The sequence below is a fragment of the Pholis gunnellus genome (genome assembly GCF_910591455.1).
Source record: "Pholis gunnellus genome assembly, chromosome: 19".
Taxonomy (NCBI): Eukaryota; Metazoa; Chordata; class Actinopteri; order Perciformes; family Pholidae; genus Pholis; species Pholis gunnellus.
Genome location: NC_136546.1, coordinates 7,751,889 through 7,779,620, shown reverse-complemented (window position 1 = coordinate 7,779,620; position 27,732 = coordinate 7,751,889). Strand labels below are relative to the sequence as shown.

General features: G+C 40.1%; 1 protein-coding gene across 4 annotated transcripts in view; it reads left to right on the top strand.

Annotated features, from left to right (window-relative positions):
- Positions 1 to 27,732, top strand: part of dnmt3aa (DNA (cytosine-5-)-methyltransferase 3 alpha a) — a 42,806-nt gene that overhangs the window by 8,847 nt on the left and 6,227 nt on the right. The window contains exons 3-21 of one of the 4 annotated variants that reach the window (XM_079180255.1): positions 265 to 372; positions 7,459 to 7,582; positions 7,958 to 7,995; positions 8,143 to 8,253; positions 18,530 to 18,739; positions 18,874 to 19,032; positions 19,359 to 19,466; positions 19,962 to 20,109; positions 20,330 to 20,473; positions 20,845 to 20,889; positions 21,033 to 21,112; positions 21,505 to 21,617; positions 22,706 to 22,889; positions 24,301 to 24,385; positions 25,317 to 25,462; positions 25,651 to 25,741; positions 25,956 to 26,095; positions 26,974 to 27,059; positions 27,170 to 27,239. In XM_079180255.1, coding sequence (XP_079036381.1) covers positions 265 to 372; positions 7,459 to 7,582; positions 7,958 to 7,995; positions 8,143 to 8,253; positions 18,530 to 18,739; positions 18,874 to 19,032; positions 19,359 to 19,466; positions 19,962 to 20,109; positions 20,330 to 20,473; positions 20,845 to 20,889; positions 21,033 to 21,112; positions 21,505 to 21,617; positions 22,706 to 22,889; positions 24,301 to 24,385; positions 25,317 to 25,462; positions 25,651 to 25,741; positions 25,956 to 26,095; positions 26,974 to 27,059; positions 27,170 to 27,239 — 2,190 coding nt within the window. Of the gene's footprint in view, positions 1 to 264; positions 373 to 5,494; positions 5,903 to 7,458; positions 7,583 to 7,957; positions 7,996 to 8,142; positions 8,254 to 18,529; positions 18,740 to 18,873; positions 19,033 to 19,358; positions 19,467 to 19,961; positions 20,110 to 20,329; positions 20,474 to 20,844; positions 20,890 to 21,032; positions 21,113 to 21,504; positions 21,618 to 22,705; positions 22,890 to 24,300; positions 24,386 to 25,316; positions 25,463 to 25,650; positions 25,742 to 25,946; positions 26,096 to 26,973; positions 27,060 to 27,169; positions 27,240 to 27,732 lie in introns of those variants that run through there. The other 3 variants (XM_079180254.1, XM_079180256.1, XM_079180257.1) reach the window with 3 other exon arrangements.

The window sequence follows — 27,732 nt, the reverse complement described above, 5'->3', positions numbered from 1 at the left end:
TGGTTTTGTCTTTCATATTGCAAACATTTATAGCTCGAGAACGGCTTTGTTCGATCAGAACTTGGCTGAGTTTTGAGATCTCTCTTCTTCTTTTTCTTAAAGTAGTTTGTTTTTAAAATGGTCTTCAATAAAACTTTTTGTTTCCTGGTGAAAAGTTCATAAAAAGTGTGACATTTGGCTTCATGTTTTCCCGTTTTCCCGTCCAGAGTGTGTCAATTATAACTTCATGCAGTCGTTTGATGTTGCCTCTCTGTAATTGTCCAGAATGAAGACGGGGCAGACCACGACAGCCCAGAGGAGGGGACACCGGCGAGCCCCCGCACCAAGCGCAGAGTGGGTCGTCCCGGCAGGAAACGCAAACAGCTGCTTCCTGTGAGTACTGTAATTATGGGCTGTCGTCAGCCTTTCATACTCCACACTGCTGCAGAGTGATTGATTACCTATTCACCTCTACAAACTGCCCACGTCTAACCTGATAAAGAGACGTTAAACACGCTTCCAGGAACACTTTGCTTCACATTCATGCATTCACACCTGCGAGCTGCCGAGCGGCTGCTAGATCAGTTTCTTTACTAATGACACGTACGTCTGAGGACGCACTTGCTGCGTTAATTACGTGTCACATTCGAGTGTGTGTGGCGGATAATGTGACAGAACACTTGCCTCCTCACAACAGCTTTTTTTGGTTGGTTGCTTCTTTTTTTCTTAGCAACAGGGATTCCCCTGAGCGTTGACTTTAACAGTCAATACATTCTGTCCCTCAACATTTCACGCCAGCTTCATTTCCTCATCATCCTGTCATCATTTTCACTTGTCAGTCTGGCTCCATCGCCCACATCTTCAACGTACTGGCTGGTACCACTTTGTATGATTTATTAGAACTAAAGCTCATAGATTCTATGAGTTATGTAGACATTATACTTCGCAGAATGTGACAACAGCATTAAAAATAAGTCAGACGGCACCACAAGCCTAAGCAGTCAGACAGTCAGACAGGATCAGAGTCTGTTCGTCAAATTTATTTGGAAGAGAAAACAAAGGCTGCCAGAGATTAAACCGACACCACAGCTAAACAGGCCTACCATACCTGCTTTACTTTTCCTGTAAAACAATCGACTATTAGAAGCATCACAGGTGGGACCATTACCAAATTGGTAGCTTTTATTTCCCATTGCTCCATCAAGACCTGTTTTTATTGGATACACTAGATATTAACAACATTAACAAGCCAATCCTTTTTATATTCATATACCTGTCATGGAGACCTTTACATAGACAAACAAGAATGAGAAGACAAAACAACAACATTCACTCAAAGAAAAAAAAAGATAGCTTATGTAGCTTAAGTTATTCAATGTTTTGATTTTTTAAAGGACAGAGTATAAACACTGCAGAGCATGCATTTTAATGAGCCTTCCAATCACCTTTAAGCCATCAGTTATGATCTGTGAGTAAGCTGAGTTATTACTGTGATGACACCAAACACAAGATTTCTTCATTCTCAAAGACTTCAGGTCTTTGGCAGCTCCTCTCCTTCACATTCCTCTCTCCATTCATCATCTTATCGCTCACCTTGTGTGTGTGTGTGTGTGTGTGCGTGTGTGTGTGTGTGTGTGTGTGTGCTGACTGAACTCTGTGATCGAATCATCAAGTCAATATAGCTGATCAAACACCACCAGTCAGAGAGGAACACAGACTGAACTACTGTGAGTGTGTGTGTGTGTGTGTGTGTGTGTGTGTGTGTGTGTGTGCATTCATGTGTGCAGGAGAGCAGGTCTGATCATGCTTTGATGTCTGAGCTCTGACAAGGGAGGCAAGATTAATGTGGGTCTTGTCACACACACACACACACACACACACACACACACACACACACACACACACACACATGAACATGTACAGTAACACACATACAGCTGCAGATAAAACATACAAGCAAAGGTCTGCATGTTTGTTTGTTCTGCACTTCAAGTAGTCGCACCATCAATCATAGTCGTACAGTTTAAGTAGTAATTATAGCAGTAGTAAAATAAGTAGTATTAGTAAAATGATTAACCTAGCAGAGTAATATTGGTATATTAGTAAGGTAAAATGATAGCTGTAGGGGTTTAAGTAGTATTTTTCATTTCATTTTTTATTGTAGTAACAGTAGTATTAGTACTAGTGATAATATTATTGATATAAGCATAATACTGGTCGCAATAGCATAATAGTAGTAGTAGTAGTCCCAGTCATAGTGGTTATATACAGTACATGTAGCATGCATGTATATAACCACTATGTCCCAGTCATAGTGGTTATATACATGTAGCAGTAGTTGTATAATAGTAGTGGTATTGGTGCTAGTAGCAGCAGTAGTAGGACTGCAATAGTAGCACTAGTATTAATAGAAGTATAGTAGTAGTAGTAGTTGTTAATGTCTTTGCAGTTGTCGTAGTGTAATAGTAGTAGTAGTGGTAGTACTAGTAGTAGTAGATGTTTTATTCATAGCAGCAATGATAACAGTGTAGTAGTAATAATAGTGGTAATTGAAGTAGTTGTACAAGTAGTAGTAGCAGCAGTTGTAGTCGTAGCAGTCGTTTTAGTAGTGTTGATCGTAGCACAATATTGGTTTTAATAGAAATATAGTAGTAGTAGTATTACTTGTAGTATTGCTACTAGAATAAGTAGGACTATAGAAGCATTAGTAAAAGTTGTAGCCGACAGACATTCATCTCCACCGCCTCGACCTGGAGGATTTAGTACACTGACCATGGTTTAGTACCTCATACAACCACACTTAAAGAAATCAAAACTATCCCTTTAACATTTATAGTATGGCGGTATTATTACCGCTAGTAGTTGGGGAACAGACAGGAGCCTCCTTACCATTAACACACACACACACACACACACCCAGTGGAGTGTATCCAGGAATAGAGCCATTGTGTGGAGCTCAGGGTGGAGCTGTCAGTGACACTAACTATAGAGAGCGGAGAGGGAGGGAGCCTCACTTTCTCTGCTTCACTCTCTTGTTCAGCTCTATCACACACACACACACACACACACACACACACACACACACACACACACACACACACACACACACACACACACACACACACACACACACACACACACACACACACAGATACATTTACACAGATATACTTGTCAGCAAAGATGTTACTACAGTAATGGTGATACTTTCATGGATAAGTGGATTAGCTTCAGGGTCCTTAACTATTTCAAGCTTCCATCTTTTTTCCTCTCACGCTCTTTGCTTCTTATTTTTTCTGGCAGCTGTTTAGTTTTTTCTGCTCACTCACAGCACTATAAGTTAGATGTCGGTCACTTCCTCTTTCTTCTTCTCTTTTCCCTCGTTTCTCTCTTTTTTTTGGCACCAGAACCATGTGTGGTGCAGCTGGTGGTTTCTCTTTTTGAATGTGTGTGTGTGTGTGTGTGTGTGTGTGTGTGAGTGTGTTGTGCTTGAATTACAGCAGGACTAAAGAGATATATTTTGGTAAATTTCCCACCATTTATGTAGCCTCATGCCTTAACATGGAAAATTCCCCCACAGCCACAATTAGTTATGATGTCAACTGATATAAATAATGAAACTATTTATGCACCCTAATAACTCGATTGTATCCAGAGTAAAGCTAACGTATAATTACTGGAACTGTCATGTGAAACCTAAGAGCTGAGGCATGACTTGATAACCAGGGCTTTAGAATTGATCTTGGCATTCATGCGGCTCCGTCTGGTTTCTTTGGGGTTTTCTGTTTTCCAGCCAAACCTCAAAAGTCACAGAGACACGCTGGAAGTCATGATTGTGTTTGCGGCGGGACAAATGCTGTCATGGCTCGAGGCTGGCACATAAAAATGAACTAACTTTGGGTCAAAAGCACTTTTATTTTACAACTAATGCTGCAAGTAACCAAGCTGGTGTTGAGGTTCTGTATTAACCATCTTAAACGTCCTCTATGTTTCAAACCACACGGATTCAAATGTATTACAGATCTACGTAAACTCAGGTCGTTGAGGATTACTCCAAAGAATGCAACAACTTTAAATAAACCATTTACTTTATCCAGGTTTTCAAAGTCATTCAACAGATCAATCTAGAGAAGTAGTTAGATAAGATTTGATCGTATGTATTCTTGAGAGTTTCTAGCCTTTTCTCTGTCATAAGCTGGCTTTATTACATTTTTTATCGAAGCTTCCAGATCATAATTAAACATGTAATAAGTGCTTTCATTTATGGCAGCTGCGCCCAAAAGTATGTGACGATGCTGTTTTTGAGAGAAGTTTGTTGTCATCGTCTTGTAATTAATATATACCTTTATTCAGCCAGTAATTCTAACATAGTGTACATGGTGTTTGAAAAAAAACAACTTAAGTTTCATGTTTTCTTCTTTCTATTATTCTGTTGTTCACACAGCTATCTTGGGCTGTGAGACATCACAGAATAAAGAACATAATCAGTAATAATGGTTAGTTGCAGCTCTAACAGAGACACCTGTTAGTAAAACACTATACAATTCAACAGCAACACAAAATGACCGTACAGTTGAATCAACACTCTAAACATGATGTGTTGCAGGACTGTTGCATTAGACTACCTCACGTTACCTGATGAGTAGCTAAGTTGAGATGAGTTGAGTGCGTACGTTGCGATGTGTGTTCCACTTATTTACTCTTTGGAGATAATCATACTTCTGTAGACTACACAAGGAAATGTTAAAAATAGTCATTAGAGGTAGCAATCTTTATTACATGTTTTACCACTGTTAGATAAGGTTGCTAGCTTTATCTTTATTTGCTTTTGAGACATAATTATATTATTATAGTAATCTCAGTTAATCTAGCAACTAGTGATAGCTACTTCTGCCAAAACATGGCCATAGCAGCTATCCCTAGTAATAACAAGCGTTAGCTAGCAAAACCGAAGACACAATTCAAATAGATGTAGTATAATGTAGCATGTAGAAGTATTAAGATGTAGCGTGCGATGGAAAATGTTGCAGAAGTTAGCATTACTATTCCAGTAGAGACTGCTGTGTTTTTGTCTGACTGACATTAACGTAAAGTTTAGTTTACATTAAGTTAGTTTAGACATCGTGTCATGTCCAATACAGAGTGTTCACGAGACTCATGGCTGCTGTGATGTGAACTACTAATAATAACTGATATAACTATGTGTTACCTCCATCTGTCGCATGAGAAACAGCTGCAACACATTTGGGCCATTTTATTTGCTGTATCAGGACAGTGGGGCTGCTTATTTTATTATTTTTGGTGCGCTATTGTTTTATTGTTTGCTACATCCTGTTCCCTCTCCAGCCTCCCCTTGGGTATCATCAAAGTTTCACCCAACCTAACAACCTGCGCTGGGTTGGATTGCTCAGAGTCAGTAGAGTCAGGTACTTTCCACAATGTCAGTCATCCAAGACGGAGGTTAAATGGCGAGCGAAGAGGAAGTGAGGAGGGAGTTGTGAAAGTGTACATGCAGGAGATCTGCGTTTGTGTGTGAGTCTAGATCTTTAACTTAAATTCTCTCAAAAGAACTTTGAAGCTGCATTAAGCAATACCTTTTTATAGTCGCACTGAATGAAATGAAATCTACACTGTAGTCCGCAGCCGCGTCCAGGTCGTAGTTTTGGTCCACCGGCTCAAATGAAACCCAACAAAACGCACGTGCTCTCGCAAAAGGGAAGTGTACAACCGGCTCACACAAGCCGGGTGTACACTTTCTGTTTGGCGCAAAGTGACGGAGAGGCAAAGTGGCTGAAGAGACGTCGTCACATATAGAAAAACAAAGACATCCAGATATTTTTCTCAGGAGCTGAATTGAATTTACATTCGACATGTGGCCAAAAAGATGACTGCAAGTCCAGATTCCCCTGTTTCTGCTGAATGTGTAAGTAGTCAGTTGTTTGCTTAAAAGTTAGCCGTAGGAGCTGATGTAGTGTCAAAGTAATTGTGCCTCATGCTGTAATGGTAAAATATTGCTTAATGCAGCTTTAATTTCGGTTAAAGGCCATGCGTTCACGTCAAAGACACTGGTATCGGTGCACTCTTAATTTAATGTTAAAGAAACTTTCATCTTAATTCATACCATTATTTTTGATTGTTTTATGTGCACAGTTTTAAGATTTGTGTGAGCTAATTTATTGCGGCGATAAGGTGTCCAAACTTTGTTTTTATGTAGTTTTACATCGCTTTGATTTATTTTCGAAAGTGTATTTTGTGTTTCCTGCAATTTATTGAGATTTATGGATGAAATGCGATAAACATAAATATCTTTATTTTATCTTTCCAGTCAAGTCACTTCACTTTTGTTTCTCGATGTTTCGTCACAACTTCCAAGTTGAATGTGTTGCTTTTCGCACATGCAGAATCTCTGCTTTTCATTTGATCGTTTATACATTTTTACACAGCTAAAACATGCGTGATGATAGTTAATAGAGACTTAGCAGTAATTTAGTTTTTATTGTAGAGCATACGATCTTTGAAACAGTGTGTGCTGCCAGCTCTGTAATACTGTGAAAGTGCATTATTGTTAGTTAAAAACACAAAAATGAAATGTAGAGCTGAAGGGCTGTCAGCTTGTCTCTTGTTGTGATGTTTGGGCCACTAAAATAATGTATCACAACCGTGTTTAAGCACCCAGTTGTAAAAGTGGGCGCTGGTGTAGTTAAGTTTGTCCTAAGGCCCTTTTTAGTCTCCTTTTAACAGGCCTTCTCACCTGCTCATTACAGCCTTTGTGGGCCTGTTAGCACTAGCTAGCGTTAGCGCAGCCTTTGAGCTTGACATTCACCCCAGCTTTCCACTTTTCTAACTCCCCATCTATAAAAATGTGTTGGCCTGTCAGCCACACACACACGTAAAGATCCTGCTGGCCTTTCAGAGCTGACACTAGATCAGAGTTTAGCATCATTAATGCTGGTAAGCTAATGGATAAGCCATTGAATTAGAGACAGGCGTACACACAGGGGATTGTTTGAGTGCATAATCAAACAAACCGCATACTGTCATCTCAATATTTTGCAGTGTCAACACTTTCTGAAGTTAGCTCGATAAACATTATTTTACATTATATGTCATTTTAGCATCATTGAGCACAAGGGCTTTCTCCCACATGTGCTCATTAATCATGAGCACGGCTAACGGCATCGATAGCGCTCCCCATCTCATCTCATTAGTGTGTGTTTGTGTGTGTGTTAATGGGAGCTGGGGGGTGTTTATTACACTGATCCAATGCAGACGTACCTGCTCTGCATTGTACTAACAAGGGCAGGCTAATAGGTATGTGCTTGTATTGCAGTAGCTCTTAGATTGTGTGTGTATGCATGAGTTTTATGTGTGTGTGTGTGTGTGTGTGTGGTTATTATGTCTGCGGAGTCCTTTGATGAGTCCAGACGAGGGCCAGCAGCAGTTTTCTCAGACCTCGACTGTGCTCCGTCTGTTTCCCAGGAGATGGCGACCTCCGACCCCTGTGTAAACGCCCCCCCAACCCCGCCTGAGGAGCCGGAGCCCTCCCCCTCCCCTCGCAAGAAGCGTGGGCGTCGGAAACTAGGGCAAACCAAGAAGAATAAGGGTATAGATTTAACACAAAGTCATATAATTCTTAACATAATATGACTTTGCCCATTTATACAGTGATTAAAATGCCTTTGGATTACACAACAGCTAACTTACTGACATTTTAGAGGCTTTAAGGATTTGAAAGGTTACACCAACATGCTGTGCCTAATTTATATATATAAAAATAATGATCTGAAGAGGAATTGTTGTCAGTTTACCTGACATTTTGATAGTCAAATTACGTTCAGATTGCAGTGTTTGAGGGCATTTCGACTTTAAATATGGATGCCGGAGCAAAGTGATGAAAACCATGCCTTCACCCCCTCATTAAAGCTCTTGTTAAATCTGTACAAATGGACCATTTCCTGTAACCTTTCTTCTCCTGCAGACGAGCCAGACGACAGAAACTGCGACTCCCCCGGAGAGGTGAGAAAACCAGTTGCCTTCCTACTTCTGATGTGTTTTTGTTTTTTTACATCCAAAAATGAAGAAAAAGCCCTCTCTCATAGTACAAGCAGATTTTAAGTAAAAGTATATAACAATAGTTTTTTTTCTGTGTGTATGTATGTGCAGGCTGGCAGGCTGCGGAGGAGGCCAGTCCCCAGGGTGACTTTCCAGGCCGGAGATCCGTTCTACGTCAGCCGGAGACAGAAAGAAGAAATGCTCAGCCGCTGGAAGATGGAGGTGGGAGAGAAACAGGTCTCAGTCTGTGTCAGTCTGTAGCTACAATAAGTTGGGCTTTTTATTTTCTTTTAACACATCGACCAGATTAAACTGGGCCGGTTCGAAAGATCATAATTTGTTCATGTAAACACACTTTGTTTTTTTAATGTCTTTTGAACTGGATCTTTAGATTGTTAAGCAACCAAATACAGTAGAAGCTGTTTTGTTTTGCTCTGTGTACTACTGAGTAGTCAAGTTAAGGTTAAATCAACCTTCACAACAGACGCACACTTTGCTAAGTGTTGGGCAATATTGCAAAAAAATGTTAGCATGATTAGCAGTAGAAGTTATTGTGCTAGGGAACTCGATATATGCTGTTTTTTTTATTTATTTTTGTTAAATGTTCATTTTAAGCAAATAAAATGAGAGAGCGGTCATAATGATTAACTGCTGAAGATTATTTGCATTATCTAGTTGAGTTGACTATGCTCACAAATACTCCTCTCACTGCAACGTATCTCCACTGCACACATTTAGTCACGGCTGTGTTGCGTCCACTCGTTCGCTGCATGCCGGCTGCCACACTGCTCACTTTAAAGCTATACTGTCATTGGCTGCCACCGCTGCTGCTCATCATGTAGCATTTCAAAAGCTCCACCTCCTCCCCGGCATCCACCTGTAGGCTCTGACTCTACATCGGGGGTTAAGTCAGCGCCGTCACGCTGGTTTGTCTTATTGGAATAGAGCGCACACATCGTTAATGTTAACGTCGCCTTTATATGTGTTGAAACAAATCTTCGGCATATATAAAAAATATGATTAATCTTTGCCATGTGGTGATACATGGTTGTGTTTTGTGTTTGTGTTTGCTTTTACTTTCATTGGCTCTTTGCAGCGACATGTACTCCACACTGGACACAGTGAAGTGACATTGAAAGTGAAATGGTGCTTTTCTTTTCTGTGGCTGCAATGCACCATTTGTCTTTTTGAAAAGAGTTTGACATTGGTTGATTTTGACGTGCATTGCCCTTGAGGTGCATCAGTGGTACATTTCAGCACTTTAGCATTGCTAGAAAACAGTGGTTCCCAAACCTTTTCCTCCCACACAGCCCTGTCAGCAGGCCGTAGCTGAAGTACCACTGAGGTCCTCAGTCATATTCTCATATTTGGGACTAGACTAGATTAAATATCTTCAAAATTACTAAAACACTAAAAAACACTCAATGAATTTGAGATGTTTGGGGATTCAGTACCCCCCACCAGAATTGCATACCATATATATACATACATATTTAAAAAACTGTAAAATTATTATATTTTGGGCGACAGCAGGCTGTTGTTTTCAGCGAGGAACCCCGTAAGACCTACTATAAGCTACCTGCTCAGCAGCAGGAAGCGGCAAGTTACTGAATAACCTGTGAACATAGTGGAGCATTTAGAAGCTAAACAGTCAGATATTTCCCTCAGTAGGTGGTGGAGACCAAAAACAGAGCTAAAAGAGAGTAAATATTCAATTGACATTCATCAGGTGGCCAGAAACACGACTCCAAATGAATCACAAGTCCACCATTAATACTTACAAGGTGATAATATGTCAGTGCTGTTTAAAGCTTAATAATCAGTTATTATTAGTGAATATACCATTCTGTTATTTGTAGCTCGGGTTACGCAGCAGAGCAGACATCTAGCACCCTACATAGCCAATGGCACTTTGTGTAATTACGCCCCTGAGAGAAAGTGTGTGTTTGAGTAGATATCTGTAGAAGCAAGAAAGTGTACGTATGAGGAGAAGGTAAAAGGGAAAGACAGAATGACTGATATAGACAGGATGTGTGTGTGTGTGTGTGTGTGTATGTGTGTGTATGTGTATGTGTGTGTGTGTGGTCATGTGGTCATGTGAGGGAGAGAGAAAGTCATTCATGTTGATTGACAGGCGGTGTTGGCTGAAGCACACAGGGATGTAGGAGTGTGTGAAGTAAAGTAAGAGTGTGTGAACTGAGCGAGTGTGGCTCTTTCTTTTGATTGAACTTGTTCTGTCTCAGTCTGTTTGATGGACACAACAATTATCATCAAAAGCATCAAAAGCTGTTTTGTTTTGATCAAGCTGTCATGATTTTTATACCCATGACCTCTGAGTCGTGACTATATTTAGTAAGTATACATTTAATCTTTGAACAGCTCTTCATTACTTATGAGGCCTTAAATATGAGGGTTTATAAAACACAAATCTTTCAGGCAAAAGCTGTGGTGCAAAGTACATTCAAAATAGTTCATGCTTCTCCTCCACCACATGTGTGACTTCCTGTCAACACTATCTTCCTATCTTGTTGTCACATACTGACTCATCACCTACACTGTTCTCAAGATGTATGTTCTGCACGAGTGTAGTGAAAATTGGGTCAAAAGTTGCTTCTTCTAATAACTGTGTATTCATTTGAAAGTATGAAAGACAGGAAGGAAGGGAGGACTTTTAAAAATATAATAAATAAAGTGAGCAGAGAGGAAAATAGAAGAACAGAAACAAATCTATGAAATAAAGGAAGGAAGTTGAGGGGGGGGGGGGGCAGCTGTGGAAGAAGTATTCAAATGTCTCTCTTCAGGGAATGGACCATACATTAATGTAAAAATACTAACAAGTAAAAGTCCAGCCTTCAAAATGCTAAAGTCAAGTATCAGCAAGATGTACTTTAAATATCAAAAGTACTATTAGACGTGAATACTGATGCATCAATGCTGAAGCAGAATTTTAGTGTTGTGGCTAGAAATGTGTAAGTACTTGTTCCTGTGGTTCCCAACCTATGAGTCAGGCCCCCCCCCCAGGGGGTCACAAGATAAATCTGACGGGTCGTGAGATTATTAAAAAGTTTTAAATACTTACTGAGAAATTCAAAGAAACCAAATGAAAGCAGGCGAGAAAATAAAGGAAAGAAACGAGCCAAGAGACTTAAGTGAGATGCAACGCCAGGAAAGAGACGGATATTGACAAAGAGAGGGAGTGAAAGTAGAGAAAGAAACACTGAGAGAAAGTGTGTCCACGTGTGTGTGTGTGTGTGTGTGTGTGTCTGTGTGTGTGTGTGTGTGTGTGTGTGTGTGTGTGTGTGTGTGTCGGACTGAAAGAGAGAACGAGGTGAAATCTGTGACTGAGACAGGGGTTAACCAGCTCCAGGTTTCTGCCTGTGTGTGTGTGTGTGTGTGTGTGTGTATTTGCTCTGTGTCCGTTGAATTGCAGCCAGCTGTTAACACCCCCATCAACATCCCATCTCTCGCTGCTGTCTGATGAAACCTGGTACTCTCTGAAAAGCCTTTTTCCAATTTTAGGTTGAAAAAAAAAAACCTGGCATCATTTTACTTCATGTCTGAAGTTACAGTAAGAAAACAAACAGTGAGCACTGAGGCTATAGTGTACTGTGTGTATTAAGGGGGGGGGGGGGGGGGGGGTATTCTCCCTTTAGAAACAACATTGCCGTAACCTCATTTTAAGCTGATTTAGTTTGGCAAGTCACACACAGCGCACGCTCTCAGCCGTGACCCTGTTTTCACCTCTAACCACTCGGTGTGATGCAGAACGGCAGAGTAAGTCACACACACACACTTTCTGTCACGAGATCTGATCAATGACGAACAAATATATTACGTACTAGCGAGTTAAAGGCACCCTTACTTTTGTATGTATCCTTGTTTACATCAGCTAGTAGTGATGTAGGTCAGCTATTGAGTGTTTTATGGCTGCAACCAACAATTATTTTCATTACTGAATAATGTTTTAATTGACTAATCACTTCTTTTATCTATTAAATATCAGAAAATAAAGACAAATATGTATTTTTTATTAGAACTTATAGGGGACACCTTCATATTCCAAAATCTTTTTGCTTTAAAAGTGACTATAACAATTGATAATTTGTCAAAACAGTTGCAGATTATTTTTTTCAGTGTTACTTCCAGTGATGAACCCACAGAAAAGGATCACCAACTCTGCAGCTTTAGAGGTCGTTTAACTTCTTAAAGCTCATTGTTGTGGTTTAACTCAAGCAGCGTGTAATTTATTTGATACTCAGGTGAACAGAAATATGACTCCAAATGAATGCCAATGTGGCCTTTGGACCACTTTGTGACCATGACCACTTTTATATGTCAAGCGTCCATGTTTGTCAGCTTGATTTTGAATTATTCTGCCCTCTAGTGGCCCAAAAAAGATAATTAGTGCAGCTGTAAATACATTTTCTTTCCTCTTTATTTCACACAATCAGTATGTAGACGTTCTGTCAGTTTCACCCTGTCTCGTGTGACACGCTGTGAGGTCCTGACCCCAACACATCCTATTGCCTTGTCAACTCTGAGGCTTACCTAACCTTTGACCTCAGTGCCCGTCCACACCCCTACACACACACATGTACACATTAGCCTGGATTTGTGTGTGTGTGTGACATCATCACCCTAAAACCCCCCAGGGCTACCAGACATTACTCTGTGTGTGTGTGTGTGTGTGTGTGTGTGTGTGTGTGTGTGTGTGTGTGTGTGTGTGTGTGTGTGTGTGTGTGTGTGTGTGTGTGTGTGTGTGTGTGTGTGTGTGTGTGTGTGTGTGTATGTGTGTCATCATCACCCTAAAACCCCCCAGGGCTACCAGACATAACTCTGTGTGTGTTGGTGTTGTTGAAGTTCATCTAAACATCTGTTAGGTGAAGGACACTTCACTGCTGTGGCCAATCAGCAGAGAGGAAGAGGGTAAAGAAGGCTTGAGGGCGAGTTTAGCCGAGGAGACAGTCAGAGAGGAAGAGGTGGAGGAGGTGAGAGAGAGAGAGAGAGAGACAGACGAAGAAAATGGCTGAGAGAAAGAGACTCAGGGAGGAAGGGCTGTATGTCCGGCATGTAAGTCATTTTCTTTTCTCTTACATGTGTGCACATGTTGCAGATAATTCTAGTGTGTGAGGGAATGTGTGCTTTTTTGAACAGGAAGTGTAGCAAGCTGTTTCTGTCACTGAGACGTTTGCTTTCATGTTAGCTGGAGGAAAAAGGTGTTAAATTCAGGGCTGGTGGCTTTGTGACAAATGCTTGAACACATGGAAGATTTTGAAAGACATTTAGAGAGAGTTTGATTGTCAGAGGTCCTTTAGTTTACTTCCTTTTTATTATTTTGTTTGTTTGAGGGAAGACAGAAGTGCAGATATAATAGTAAAAGTGTTTCCCACTAAATCACTGGCAGCAATGACATGCACATGAATCTTTAAAATGTGAACCATCCAGCCAACCTTTTAGTGTTGCTCTGACAAAATGACATGGCCAAATATATCGGATAATAACTCAGATCTGTGATTCATGGTTTTTTCGTTAGAATTGTCTCTGAATGCAGCGTGCTACTGCTGGAAAAACAAGAACCTCTACTCCACCAAAGAAGTAAAAGGATTCTTTTATTTACAGGAAAACAAACAAAGATTAGAGGGAAGTCTAAAAAGTAAGCAAACCGAAATACGCCCCACATTTGGGAAGCATTGCTACGTAGAACGCACAGAAGTTAAAAAAAAACAACTTTCTTATTTGCATTTAGTTTTTAATAAAAATCATCTTTGAAAAGTAGTTCATGTCCTCTGAAAATGTGGATACTTGATCATCATGTCAACTACCATGACATAATATTTCTTATTTCTGCTCAAAATCTGTTTAAAACAATAATAACAGAACAAACGATTTGGTGCCACTGCTATAAATACCAAACCACCACAAAGTATAAAGCTGCACAGTTAACATCAGGCTTTGTATTTGATCTTGTTTTATCTTATTTTGTTTGAAAAAGACAGAAGTTGGATCAACGTTTTTTAAATTGTTTTCCACTCTTCTGCTCACCAGAGCGGTGTTAATATATTGAAAACATCACAGAGCCACAAGAAGTGATATTTGTTCTATTGATAAAACATTTCCCACTGTCTTCAGAGGCACTTAAATGACCTTCTTACATGTTGATAATTAGAAAATAACCAAATCATTCTGCTACAATCAGGTCCAACATGAAGTGTCCTTAAGCATTCATCAGAGAGCTGCTGTTTGCTCCACGTCACTATAAGAGACCCCCGGGGAGCGTCACGGAAAACCACTGATTGTGACCCTTTAATGTGTCCCACGGCTGCGATCGATGCTAATGAAAGAGCAGTCACTGTTGACAATGTGAGAGAGGGTCTTAACTGTGCTGTGTGTGTGTGTGTGTGTGTGTGTGTGTGTGGAGCAATGCCGGGTTCATCTCGAGGTCAGGGTCAGTCACGCTCATAAAGAGGGGTGTGGTTTTAAGAAATGGCTCGTTGGCCAGGTCGTTGGGTGAGGGGTCAGGGGTCAAGGGGGCGGAGCTCAGAGTGAAAACACTGACCAGGCCACGGGGTTCGTCAGAGTTCAAAGTCGTAACTCACAACATTACAACCTCTTTCTGTCCGCTTTGACCACCGCCGGCCTTTATTCGGCCTGTGTTCTTCTGCAACAGAAGAAGAAGATCCCCTTTTTGAATTTTACACGACATTGCATTTTCATTTTGCTGACTTTAGCTGCTCACCAATCCGTATCAGTATTTGCACACATGTTGGCCTATAAGAAACAAGATATTGTTCTACAGAAATGCCAAATATACAGAATGTGTGAGGCTAATTTAGCTTACACCATTACATTGTAATATTCAAATAATAACCAAATAAATAGATCAAATTTAAGGGATGTTATATTTTAGGAATTGGGCGTGTTAAAAATCTGTCATATTGTTTTTTGTTATTTTTTACCTATATAATATCAAGGTTAGTACCCAGTATTTTTGGGCTCACAGACCTTTCTGAAACTAATTTGAATGGATTTGTATAATTCAGTTGTCATTCCGTGTTCTTGCTATTTACGTCTGCTATGCTCTTCATAACAATTAAAAGAGTATTTGTTAAGTTGAGTTTGAAGGCAAATACAGAAGCCTCAGATGGGCACAAATCAGAGGAAACAGTCATATAAATCAGACTCTAAGTAGTGGTTGCATAGTTGTCTGTAATTTTGGTTTAATGTCCATTCGACTTTCCACTCAGTGATTATGAAGCTGACTTGATTTAAGGAGGCCATCCTTTGTGGGACAATACTTTGGCTTTGTATGTCACAGCTACTTACAGAATGTCTGACTTCTGCTCTGTGTGCACTTTGTTGGTTTGTATGAATCATAAGCTTCTGTATATAGCAAATAGTTTTAATTTGCCATTATTGTTTCCTTCATCGGACTTAATTACCCACACCAGCGCTACGTTCATTAGCACCAATAGGTAGCAAGCACAACATTTAATGTCGACCTGGAAGTGAGTTGAACTTTGGCAGCAGAGGTAATGTTCTGACCTTGAATGAGTTGCTGCAGAGCTGAAGCCTTCCAGTTAAAATGCTGCAAACTGACCTAATTACTGTTCTTTTTATAGGTTAGTAGGTCATTTAAAATCTCACTCGTTCTCCAGCTCAGTGTACAGAATAATAACGGAAACAGACTCTCTGTAGTTAACAGGACACACTTTCTTTTTAGTCTTCTTCTTAGTCTAACAAAGGGAAAAAGATAGACACCATTTTTGTAAATATCTGCATTTCAAAATTGTGTTATTCGTTCTGAAAAGTAATCTTTTTATAGTACAGACCACCTTTCTCTTCCCGCAGTATAGAATCAGACAGGAGTAACATGAGCAGCATCTCTCTTCGGTAGCATGAAGTTGACCCTCAGAGTGTTGAAGCCCGAGCAGATGAACACAGACCCGTCTGTCGTCACTGAGTCATCCGCATCCCCGAAAGCAGAAAGCTTCCCGATGGAGTGTTTCCGCCAGCTGATGTTGCCAGGCAACAAACACAGTTTCATCCAGTGGGCTGATATCTCGTTGCAACACAAGTCAGGTCCAAAAGTCTTGTAATGAGATGATCCCGTCCAGATGCTGACAGTAATTAACTAATTTCCCTCCCAGCGACCAAGTGTGGGTGAGATGAAACTCTGGTCCCTGATGAACAAATATCTTTCTTAAAATTGAATGCTTATTTTTTGTTTTCAAAGATATTTCTCAAGCTGTTTTCAACACGATCCACAATTAATATGGGTTCCCTTATGTCAATATAGTGTATCGTGCATTTAGTGTAACGTTAAGTATGCATACTAGCTTGAGTGTACTTCCTGCTGTCACCTTTTGAACACATCACTGAAGTATTGATTCACACGGACGCTTCCGTTTGGTTGTAGGAAGTAGAAATCCAGACTTCTCGTTCATCCCAGATGTTTTAGAAACTAGTGACGACATGTGGAGATTCCCTCACAGTGCACGTGTGTGTGTGTGTGTGTGTGTGTGTGTGTGTGTGTGTGTGTGTGTGTGTGTGTGTGTGTGAGTGTTGGTCTGTCTATGATCCGTGTAACGGGCTGATTAGGATGTTATGAGGTCAAAGGTCAACAGGAGCAGAAGGAGGAGTGAACTCGTAACCTCGAGGTCAAACGGAGGAGAGAGCTGTCACGACCCGACACTCTCACTTTTACTGTCTCACTTCTACTTGAATTTATGCCCCTCATCCCGCCTCTTCTTCACATGCTTGTTTCCTCCTTTCCGTTTTTTTTTTATTCCTGGAGGAATTGCTTCACTCGTTCGGTTTGATAGGTGGTGGTTTTAAACCAAAGCTGGAAGAAGACAACTCTTTTTAGGTCAGGGGAAATGCTCTGGAGGAGTCGTGTTTTTTTTAACATCTGGGCCACAGTGAAATTATTGCGATGTAGTAACAGTGAGGTCATGATTTCAATTTGTCTCTTTGGAAGAAGAGCGCTTGCTGCTGTGTTTCTTTCTGCGCTGGACTTTACCAGATATCGCTTGTCAATAAAACAAATATTAGCAGTACCGTGACTTCATCTTCTGGTTTTTACACGTCTGTTTTTCTACAGAATAAACAGACAACATGTCACATATCAACTAGTGAGCTGCCGACATGCTGGTAGGCTGAATTTATCATCATTAGACAGAGCTAGCTGTTCACCCCCTGATTCCAGTCTTATGCTAAGTTATGCTAAGCTAACTGGCTGCTTACAGTGCATTTAACAGAAATAACAAAAGATTTCATAAACTTGACACTGAAGAATAACTCAGTCTTTTAGTATGACGATCAGTAATAAAGTAGAAAAACTTTTCTTTGTACCGTATTTTCGCTCTGACTTCCTGTCTTCTACTTTTTTCTGTCTGTATTTTATTCCTCAGTTTTTTACTCTCTCTCTGTCTCTCTGTCTCTCTCTCCTGAACCCATTGAACCGCCTCCCCACCGCACCCTTTCTCCCCACTCACTTCCTGTTTAGAGGAACAATTAAGGGATTGTTCCTAAAGCCCACGGCTCTGAGGCCTTGATTTAGAGCAGCCACCACATCAGCTGAACATAAAACATGAACTCTTTAGTCCTTGCTGTCCTTGAAGGACAGCGTTTGTGACCAACAGGAGTAAAACAAAAAGGTTGTGATGGACGAGCCACTTTTGAGGAAACGCAGTGATCAGTGAGGACAGATTGTAGCAGATATAACAGACAAAACGATCATTCAGTGTGAAAACTTTGCCTGTAACTCATTCTTTGCACATTTGGGTTTGATAATGACATGTTGGCATCGTATTTACATCTAATTAAAACACATACCTGCAAATGAAATGACAGTGATGACTGTTTAAATACATGCGATTCAATGAGATTCATTGCATACTGTAAATACCACAACGGAATGCAATTCAGCATCTGAGCATTTGATTACATTAGAACTGGTTGGTAAATAGCTACTACAACTCACATAATAAAACTCCAATTTAATATGGGAATATGGGAAGTAGAAGAGGAAGTTGTAATGACATTTGTTTGGATGATATCTGTGATTTAGCCCAGCAGTTAATAATACAATTTTCCCTATAAGTTAATAGACGAATGTTTTCTATGCTTTTCTATGAAAATGTGACAAAAAGTAGTGCAGGAGTTCATAGTATGACAATACAATACTAAATGTTAAAATTGGCAACTGACACAGGTGTTTAATTATCAAATAATTTCCACAGCACAGAATAAGTCAGTTTGTCTTATTTTCAAGTAGCTCGTAGAGAATTAATGAGGAGTTATTGGCTATTAAACTTGAGTGTTAGTCCCCCGGGGGCGCTGCTTGTGTAGCTTTTTATTGTTTTGCGCTGTAGTTATAACTATATATGGAGAAAAATAACTGCAAGGATAGAAAAACAATGCCGCGAGCTGAAAAATAACAAAGACGCATGTTGAAATAAGTAAGTAAAATAAAATGGTCTCTGATGTTTCCTCACAGGCAGAGCGACGGGCGTACAGAGAGGCGGAGATGAACATGATGGACGATCTGTCAGAAGGCACCTTTCAGAAGGAGGAGGAGTCAGCCAGCCCAGCCCCTCCTCCTCCCCCTTCACAACAACAAACAGCCCCAGCCTCACCAACAGTTGCCGTGACGCCGGAGCCAGTTGCCAGGGGAGAACGGGCCACGCCCAGGGAGATAGAGTACCAGGTGATTAATTACTATTAATATATTCGATTTTTCTATTTTTCGAGCAGCTCAGCTCGAAGCCCCTTCGGGACGTCTCATCTATTATCACAAGTGCAGGTTAGAACTGGACTCACCTTGTTTTCTGTGGGCTACAGGACGGCCGGGAGTTTGGCATCGGGGTTCTGGTGTTTGGGAAGCTGCGAGGTTTCTCCTGGTGGCCCGGCAGAATCGTCTCCTGGTTGATGAGCGGCCGAAGTCGAGCCGCAGACGGGACTCGCTGGGTGATGTGGTTTGGAGACGGCAAGTTCTCTGTGGTGAGTAGTTTTAAATAAAATGATCAAATACTGGTACAGTGTGTGTTAAATCACCAGCAGAGAGAAGCCTTTTGTTCTCAGATGAAACTTTGTTGAGCAGATTTGATCTTTTACTTTAATTTGATAGAAGATGACCTTGGTTTTTTTCTTTTGCCTGTTGGGAGATCTTTCCTAAAAACGTTCTCACTGCTGCACTCAAAATGACCTTAATTAAGGATTTCAAGGACTTGTTGAGAAGCGGTTTCACCAGTTTCTTTCTCTAATCATTTCTGGCATTTCCTTTTGATCTCGATGACACTCATTATATACATATTTTGTTTTTGCAGGTTTGTGTGGAGAAGCTGATGCTTCTGAGCTCTTTCTCATCTGCCTTCCACCAGCCCACCTACAACAAACAGCCCATGTACCGGAAAGCCATCTTTGAGGCTCTGCAGGTAACAAAGCCACCATTTTAACTTTTCTCCTTCATGTCAGGGAGCGTGAGCTTTTGAGTCATTTCTGATTACAATCTGATCCTGGACTTATCCACCATCTAAAAGACCAAAATATAAATGTGCAGGTCTAAAGGTCACATTTTACTCATTCCCTTCTTATGTAACAAGATCCTAATTTGCATTTGTGGAGGTGGTGTTTTCATCTAGCTCTGCCCACAATGTATAAGTGGTAACATGTGGGTACATCTCATATTTCTGTGGGTTACTTTAGTTTTTTCTTGAAAGTTATACAGATGATCATTTACTTTTTCAACACTGGGTTATCATTCACTCCAACTTCGGTAAAATTCTAAACAACCAGCAAAGTATTTGTACATTAAAACCTGCACTTATTTTTCATTTTTAAAGTTTGTGTAGAGCCATAATTAGCATATTTCTCCTTCTTATTTGACATGTTTGTCCTGTTTGTTTACCGCGTGTTTATCTTGTGTGGAGGTGGCCAGTGTCCGGGCGGGGAGGCCAGTTCCTTCCTGTGATGCGAGCGATGATGCAGACGGGGTGGAGACTCAAACCAGACAGATGATAGAGTGGGCCATGACCAGCTTCCCACCCAAAGGTCCACAGTCACTGGAACCTCCGGAGGGTATACACACATTTACTTTTATATATCATTTACCTGAGTGATCGTCTAAAACATACACATCCTGCAAATACTCCTGAATGGAACAGTGGTTAAAAATGAGGGAAATTAAGATGTGTTCATGTGTGTGAACTGTAGGAACTCAATGTGTTACATTGGAGATTGTTACTCCCCTACAATATTTAAGACCACTAATGGTTATTCTGTTGTTATACCCCCACAGAGGAACGAAATCCATATAAGGAAGTGTACCCAGAGATGTGGGCGGAGCCTGAGGCAGCGTACACACCTCCACCCGCCAAGAAACCTCGCAAGAACTCAGCTGAAAAAGCAAAGATCCGAGAGGTGATCGACGAAGGGACCAGAGGTAAACACACAAACACATCTCAGATGAAGCGGCTTTTATTAAGAAATCAACCCACAACTTCTCTGTTTATTTAAGAATTTTCAGAAGTGGAAGCGTGCGAGAGCACCATCACTAAGAGTAAATGTTCAAAATACATTCCAAGAAGTTTGCTAAGAGAGTATTTTGATGTGCAGGAAACACTTTATTTGTGATTCTTCGCATAGTTTTCCTACAGCAAATGGACTAATTTTAGAAGAAAATAAATGATAATACTCAAAAGAGAAGGTAACCTTTATTACAACATTTACACTTTCTTGGCCTTTTTATGAATTGTCTGTAAGTGTTCACATTCATGGTGTGTTGATGTGTTCTTATGCATATTTTTGTTCCAGAGAGACTCATATGTGAGGTCAAAAATAAGACCAGGAACATAGACGGTAAACATTTCAGATTTCTTAAGCATATTGGGGTTTATTTAAAAAGTGTCTTTGTGTATTTTTAAATTCCTCCACAAATGTAATCAAAGAGCTAAACAAAGTGTTTTACATGTAATAATGCAATCATGTTTGTGATTGTTCAGATATCTGCATCTCCTGTGGAAGCCTCAACGTCTCCATAGAGCATCCTCTCTTCGGAGGAGCAATGTGTCAGGGCTGCAAAGTAAGATCTGAGTTGCACTTTGGGTCGGTCTATAATTTGACACTCTTATTATGGACTCGTATGAAATTGATATAATAATATTGTGAGATAATTTTACAACATTATGTGGTCCATATAAATATATAAATCCAGCAAATTACAGTCAAAAACAAAGCAAGTAAGTATTTATTTTATAACAGTTAATTACACATATGTCATTAAAACAACAAACACCTCAGCCTCTGTGGAAGCAATTAAGATATTGTTGAACATCGGTTGAATATTGGTGACGTCTGTGATATTACGCGGACACACAGAAACAGTAGAAACACAAGCTTTCATGATGGTGGACAACAAAGACACCCCCCCCCTCTCTGCCTCCCTCCCTGCTGACCGCTTTGTTTCTCTGGCAGAACTCGTTCCTGGAGTGCGCCTATCAGTACGACGATGACGGCTACCAGTCCTACTGCACCATCTGCTGTGGAGGCAGAGAGGTGCTAATGTGTGGCAACAACAACTGCTGTAGGTCAGTACCAAACTGTGTTTATATACACTGGTGAGCGGCTTCTACTTGTTGACAGGGCAAGGTTTTGGATTTCACGTCGACAAAAAACAATTTACCCCAAAATGTCAAAGCGTGACATGAATGACTCCATTTATTTGGCAATTGAACCAGACGACTCACGAGGAGCAGATTTATTTATGTGAACACACATTGTGTGTTTTGGCACCCAGGCTCTGACCTCATCACTGCAAATATCCAACAGCTCCAAACAGCAGTCATTTGTCATGCAGTGGTGGAAGAAGTACTCTGATCTTAGTAGCAATACTACACTGTAAAAAATACTCAATACTACACTCAAAGTCTAAGTGTGTTTCCCTAGAATAACTTTGTTTGTTTGATTCATTTAATTCAATTACTATTTTAAATAAAGGCATTTTTGCCTTTATTTGACAGGACAGTTTAGAGAGAGGGGGCGATGCCATGTGACCAGCACTGGAAGCAGCATTCAGATATTTTACTGAAGTAAAAGTAGCAGTACTGCAGTGCAGAAGTACTCTGTTACAAGTAAAGGTCCCGCAGTCAAAGTACAAAAATATAAGCTTCAAAATATACTTAAAGTACCAAAAGTAAAAGTACTCATTATGCAGAATGGCCCATTTCAGAATAATATAATGTATATAATAATATATTATATCAATGGATTCTAATGCATTAATATGTACATCATGGTAATGAGCTGCTGGTAAAGGTGGAACTACTTTATATACTGCTGGGTAGCTTAGAAATGCATAATAATACCTCAAAATGTATAACGCAATTTATATTTTGTATTAATAACCTGCAGTATAGCTAATATTGCCAATGTAGTGGAATAAAAAGTTAAATGTTTGCTTCCAAAATATAGTGGTAAATGGAAATGATCAACTAATCTACAAGTACAAGTACCTCAACATTGTACTTGACTGCAGCACTTACACAGTAAATATACTTTACATTGACATTGCACCAATGTAGATACTGAGCACAAAGACAGCTGTAGGTTTGCCTCTCCCCATGAAAGTACTATTTGTCAGTCTAGTGAAGAAGCGTCATGGTGAGTTTGTGTGCAGGTGTTTCTGTGTGGAGTGCGTGGATCTGTTGGTCGGTGCCGGCTCGGCAGCGATCGCCATCAAAGAAGACCCCTGGAACTGCTACATGTGTTGCCCTCGGAGCGCCTGCGGCTTACTGCGGCGACGGGACGACTGGCCCTGCAGACTACAACACTTCTTCGCCAACAACCATGAGCAGGACTTTGTGAGTCTGACAAGTCGCCTTCTTTCCATTCATTTCAGTTCTGGTGTTCATATACAGTATATTACACAACCTGAAGATTAATTTGAGATGCAGGTGGCAAGCACTTCTGTTCTGGAAACTGCTCAGAACCCCCCTTATTGTCACTACACTTAGAATAGCCATACATCCTTTGAATGACCAAGGTCTCTGGTTGGTGGCTGTAAAGTTTCACGAGGCTTTAAAGATCTTAGAGGTCACAACAGTAACATCAAGTTTAAAAAGATGGTCTCACTATGTGAAATGGACGAACTTCATCGCACATGATTGCTATTGGTCTTAATGGATCCACAAGAGTCTCAGCTTTCCAGTCACACCCAATGTATGCAATGTGTAGGCATGTCTGTATAGTGGAGACTCGTGGGTGCCGATAGAAACTACTTTCTCTCAGATGTCTTGAGGTGAAAAGTTAAGGGATCCCTTTGAAAATGGCCATGCCAGTTTTCCCCCTCGCCAAAATAGACTTAACTTTGTGAGGTTATTTATTCCAGACAAGCGAGCACGACATGTACCAATGTACAACGTTAGTATCAATGGACGCCTTAGCCGTCCAGCTTCATCATGTATGATACCAGCATGTTCACTCCAGCTTTAGAAATCTGCCACAGCCTCTTAAAGACAGTAATGTTATCTTTAAATTATTATTAAGTTAATAATTTCCTTGAAAGATAGATAGAGAGAGATAACAAATTTCACAATCATATATATCACATTACTGGATGATAATTATTGATCTATGACTATATTCATCACTTTAATTTTGCAGCTGTCAAGAGTGGAGCTAAGTTTAATTAGAAGTAGAAAGTAGCATAAAGTGGAAACACTCAAGTGAAGTACGTTACTTCAGTAAATGTACCGCTGCATGTGACAGCAGCTGTCATCATGTATCCACGAACGTTACGCGTACGTGGTCATTATAGTTAAAATACTTCAAAAATAAAAGTAATATTCAATAATTGTATTTCCATCAATTTCTTGGGATTTGGTAATGTGTCTGCTTATCATACTCCATCTCACATCTCCAGACTACTACTTCTATATGTACCTGTATTTCTGTACGATACTACGGTACACCTCATTACACCATCTCAGTCCTGACAACATGATGGCCGTAAATGTGATATATTTGCCATCGTAGACTGATCTGCTACCATAACCTTTGCTAGGGAAACTAGGTGAAATACATCACAGTTCAACATTAATATCTGGGCATCAGCGAGGCCTCTGCTCAGCTATAAATGATCCATGAAGGCTAAAAAGATCATCATCGTGAATAAAGCTCATGTGTTATGAGCAGCTCTCTCTACACACTGTAAAGCTTAATATTTAATTGTTCTCATCGATGTTTCTTCTTCCTTTTAACTCTTTCTTTTAGGAGCCAGCCAAGTTGTATCCTCCAGTTTCAGCAGAGAAGAGGAAACCAATCAGAGTTCTCTCCCTGTTTGATGGCATTGCCACAGGTACGTTATGTGTCGGGCTGCAACTAACGATTACTCTCATTATCGATGAATCAATTTATTAATAGTAATTAATGTCGGTCAGTCGCTCCACAACTTCTGTTCGGACTGAAATGTCTCTACAACTATTGGATGGATTGTCGGGAATGTTTGTACAGACATTCATGGTCCCCGCAGGATGAATACTAATAACTTTGGTGAACTTTTAACTTTTCATTTACCATCATCATTTTAACTCGTCCAATACTTTGGTTTACGACCCTGTTCACCCCCCTGACATGAAGAGAGCTCTGTTGTGAAGTTTGCAGATGACACTACTGTCATCGGCAGGATTACAAACAACAGTGAGACCTCCTGTAGATTGTCAAATCAGCAATCTTGCAGAGTGGTGCTCAGACAACAACCTACAGTTCAACGTCAGTAAAACCAAGGAGCTGATTGACCACCAGACTTCAGAGCAACTTCTTTCCTCAGGCTGTTAGACTCCTAAATTGATCCTCATTCCTTCACCATAAAACAATGTTAATTATAGTTAACAGTTAAATATAATGATCGTAACGATAATGATGTAACACAAAGGGACTTCAACTGCATTTCTTTGCGCAACCATGGAATGACAAAATATTTACCTTGAACCTTGAATTACCTGCAAAACTAACGGCATTCTCAGCTGTACTCTATGTTTAGTGCTAATTTGCAAAAATTAGCATGTTAACACGCTAAACATGGAAAAAATGTACACGGCAACCAAATAACATCAGCATGTTCGTAAGCATTTTCCTCAAAGCACCCTTTGGCCTCAGTATAACCTCTCAACGTGTCAGCGTTTTTTTCAATGTATTTATTAATTGTTCAGTCTTTTTGACCTTTATTTAACCGATTTAAAATGTTTATTTGTGTGTGTGTGTGTGTGTGTGTGTGTGTGCGCACACAGGTCTGTTGGTGCTGAAGGATTTGGGCATGCACGTTGACAAGTACGTGGCGTCTGAGGTGTGTGAGGACTCCATCACTGTCGGCATGGTCCGACACCAGGGTCGCATCATGTACGTGGGCGACGTACGCAACGTAACACGCAAACATGTGAGTGGAACTCCTCTTTGCTGCTACGCACATTCAGATTCATACCTCAGATCACACGAGGCATTAAAGTGTAAATACAGCATAAGAGGTAAATGCTACTTTGCGTGCTAGTTGATTGTTTTTGAGTGTTCTATTGCACCAAACTGCCTCTTTAACCCTTCTGTGCTGATGTGAACTCGTGCCGTTAGATCGAGGAGTGGGGACCGTTTGACCTGGTGATAGGAGGAAGCCCCTGCAACGACCTCTCCATAGTCAACCCTGCAAGGAAAGGCCTTTTCGGTAAGTGGCGCTCTTTGTATCTGTCTGAAATTCACAACAGAGTACAACAATGTTCTGCTATAAATACATTTTTTAAATAAAAAATAAAAACTTGGAGGAAAGTTTTAATAGATTAAGTGAATGATTTAAACTACAAAGGCCCAGTGGCACTGACGATCTTCATGTGAAATGAAATATGGATGCTGAACTTCCACTCTCCCCGCAGAGGGAACAGGCCGCTTATTTTTCGAGTTTTACCGCCTGCTGCACGAGGCTCGACCAAAAACGGGCGACGAGCGTCCGTTCTACTGGCTGTTTGAGAACGTGGTGGCTATGGGAGTCAGCGACAAACGGGACATCTCCCGCTTTCTAGAGGTACAGGAGCAAGAACACAGCCATTAAATACAGTTGTATAGATACATGAGTATTACTCCAAAGGATCACACACAGTCACCCAGAGACTGAAGCAGAAGAGAGAAGACATATAAAGTCTCATGCAGATTTACTGCTCCTTCAGGAAATGTAAACCACACATTTTAGAATGCATTTTGACTACAGAGTTTTTAGATGTTTTTATCTGCAGAAAACAAAAACCGGACTAAATATCAAATCAAACAAACTACAACAGCAGTGTTCATATCTCACCTGGCATCTTTGAACTTTTCATTTAGTGCTGTATGTATATTACACTATATTATGTTAATATGTCATACTGTTTTAATTAATGATATAGTATATTATATTTCAATTAGATTCCCATATTCATACCGACAAACATATATGTTGTATTTATATATCTTGTACTATTTTTACTTTCTCTATTTGTCTGCTTATTTCTGTCCAACCAAATATCCCCTATGGGGATCAATAAATAATACTAATACTAATAATGATAATAAAAGTGCTTAAAAAGTGTTAAAGAAAACACATTTGAGAATGATAGTAAAAATAGGATAAATATAAGGGCATATTTTTATTCTTTTCTACATCGGAACTGGATATTTTAATTTTTAAGACAATCAGCGCCTCCGTCTCTGAGGCTATAAATCAACACAAAATAACCTACGTTACAGAAATAAAGGTTCATCTTATCCAAACCATTAAATCTTTACTATTGGTTTCACTTACCACAGTTATTAGGACAGAAAAACATCTTATCATCGCATTGTTAATATGCAAAGACTAACATTATGACAGACAGGAAGATGCTCATATTTGGTGAAACAGGAAGTAAATCTGCTGCTCCTCTTTAGTGTAACCCAGTGATGATCGACGCCAAAGAGGTCTCTGCTGCCCACCGCGCTCGCTATTTCTGGGGAAACATGCCAGGCATGTCCAGGTGATACAAACACACGTACCATTTTTATGATCAGTTCACTTTTCGTGTATTTGATTACAAGTCTGAATTAGAATCGACATGTTTTTATATTTTGCCCCCTTTTATTTCAGACCTCTGGCAGCAATGACGAATGACAGGCTGGACCTACAAGAGTGCCTCGAGCACGGGCGCACAGCCAAGGTATCTATCCACCTCTGTGAGTGTGTGTGTGTGCGTGTGTGTGTGTTTGCTCATTATCATATAATATCAACAAAGTTTGGAAAGTGAAAAGCCAAATGTAGAAAGTATTTAATGTTACTTTCTAATTGATGGACAGAAAAACAAAAACTGGAAAAAAAAAGGTTAGAAATTTGCCCGTCAGTCAATATCAGGGGTGTCAAATGATGAACTGATGCTCTTTATAAAAGCTAATGGGATGTATGGAAATGTAATATTTCTCCTTTGAGCATAGATATACAGTATGATAGACTGTAGAATAATTCTGCAAAAATGTGCCCGTTGATTTCCATTTTTACTGCATTTTCTTCCTGCTACTCTCTCACTTTTGCTCTACCTTGTCACTCATTTCTTTAGCAAATGCTCATTTGTTAACGCTGACTTTTTTAAATAACAATGTATTGTAGAAAAGGGGGATGGCTTTAGGATTAAAAAAGGGTTTGTGTGTGTGTGTGTG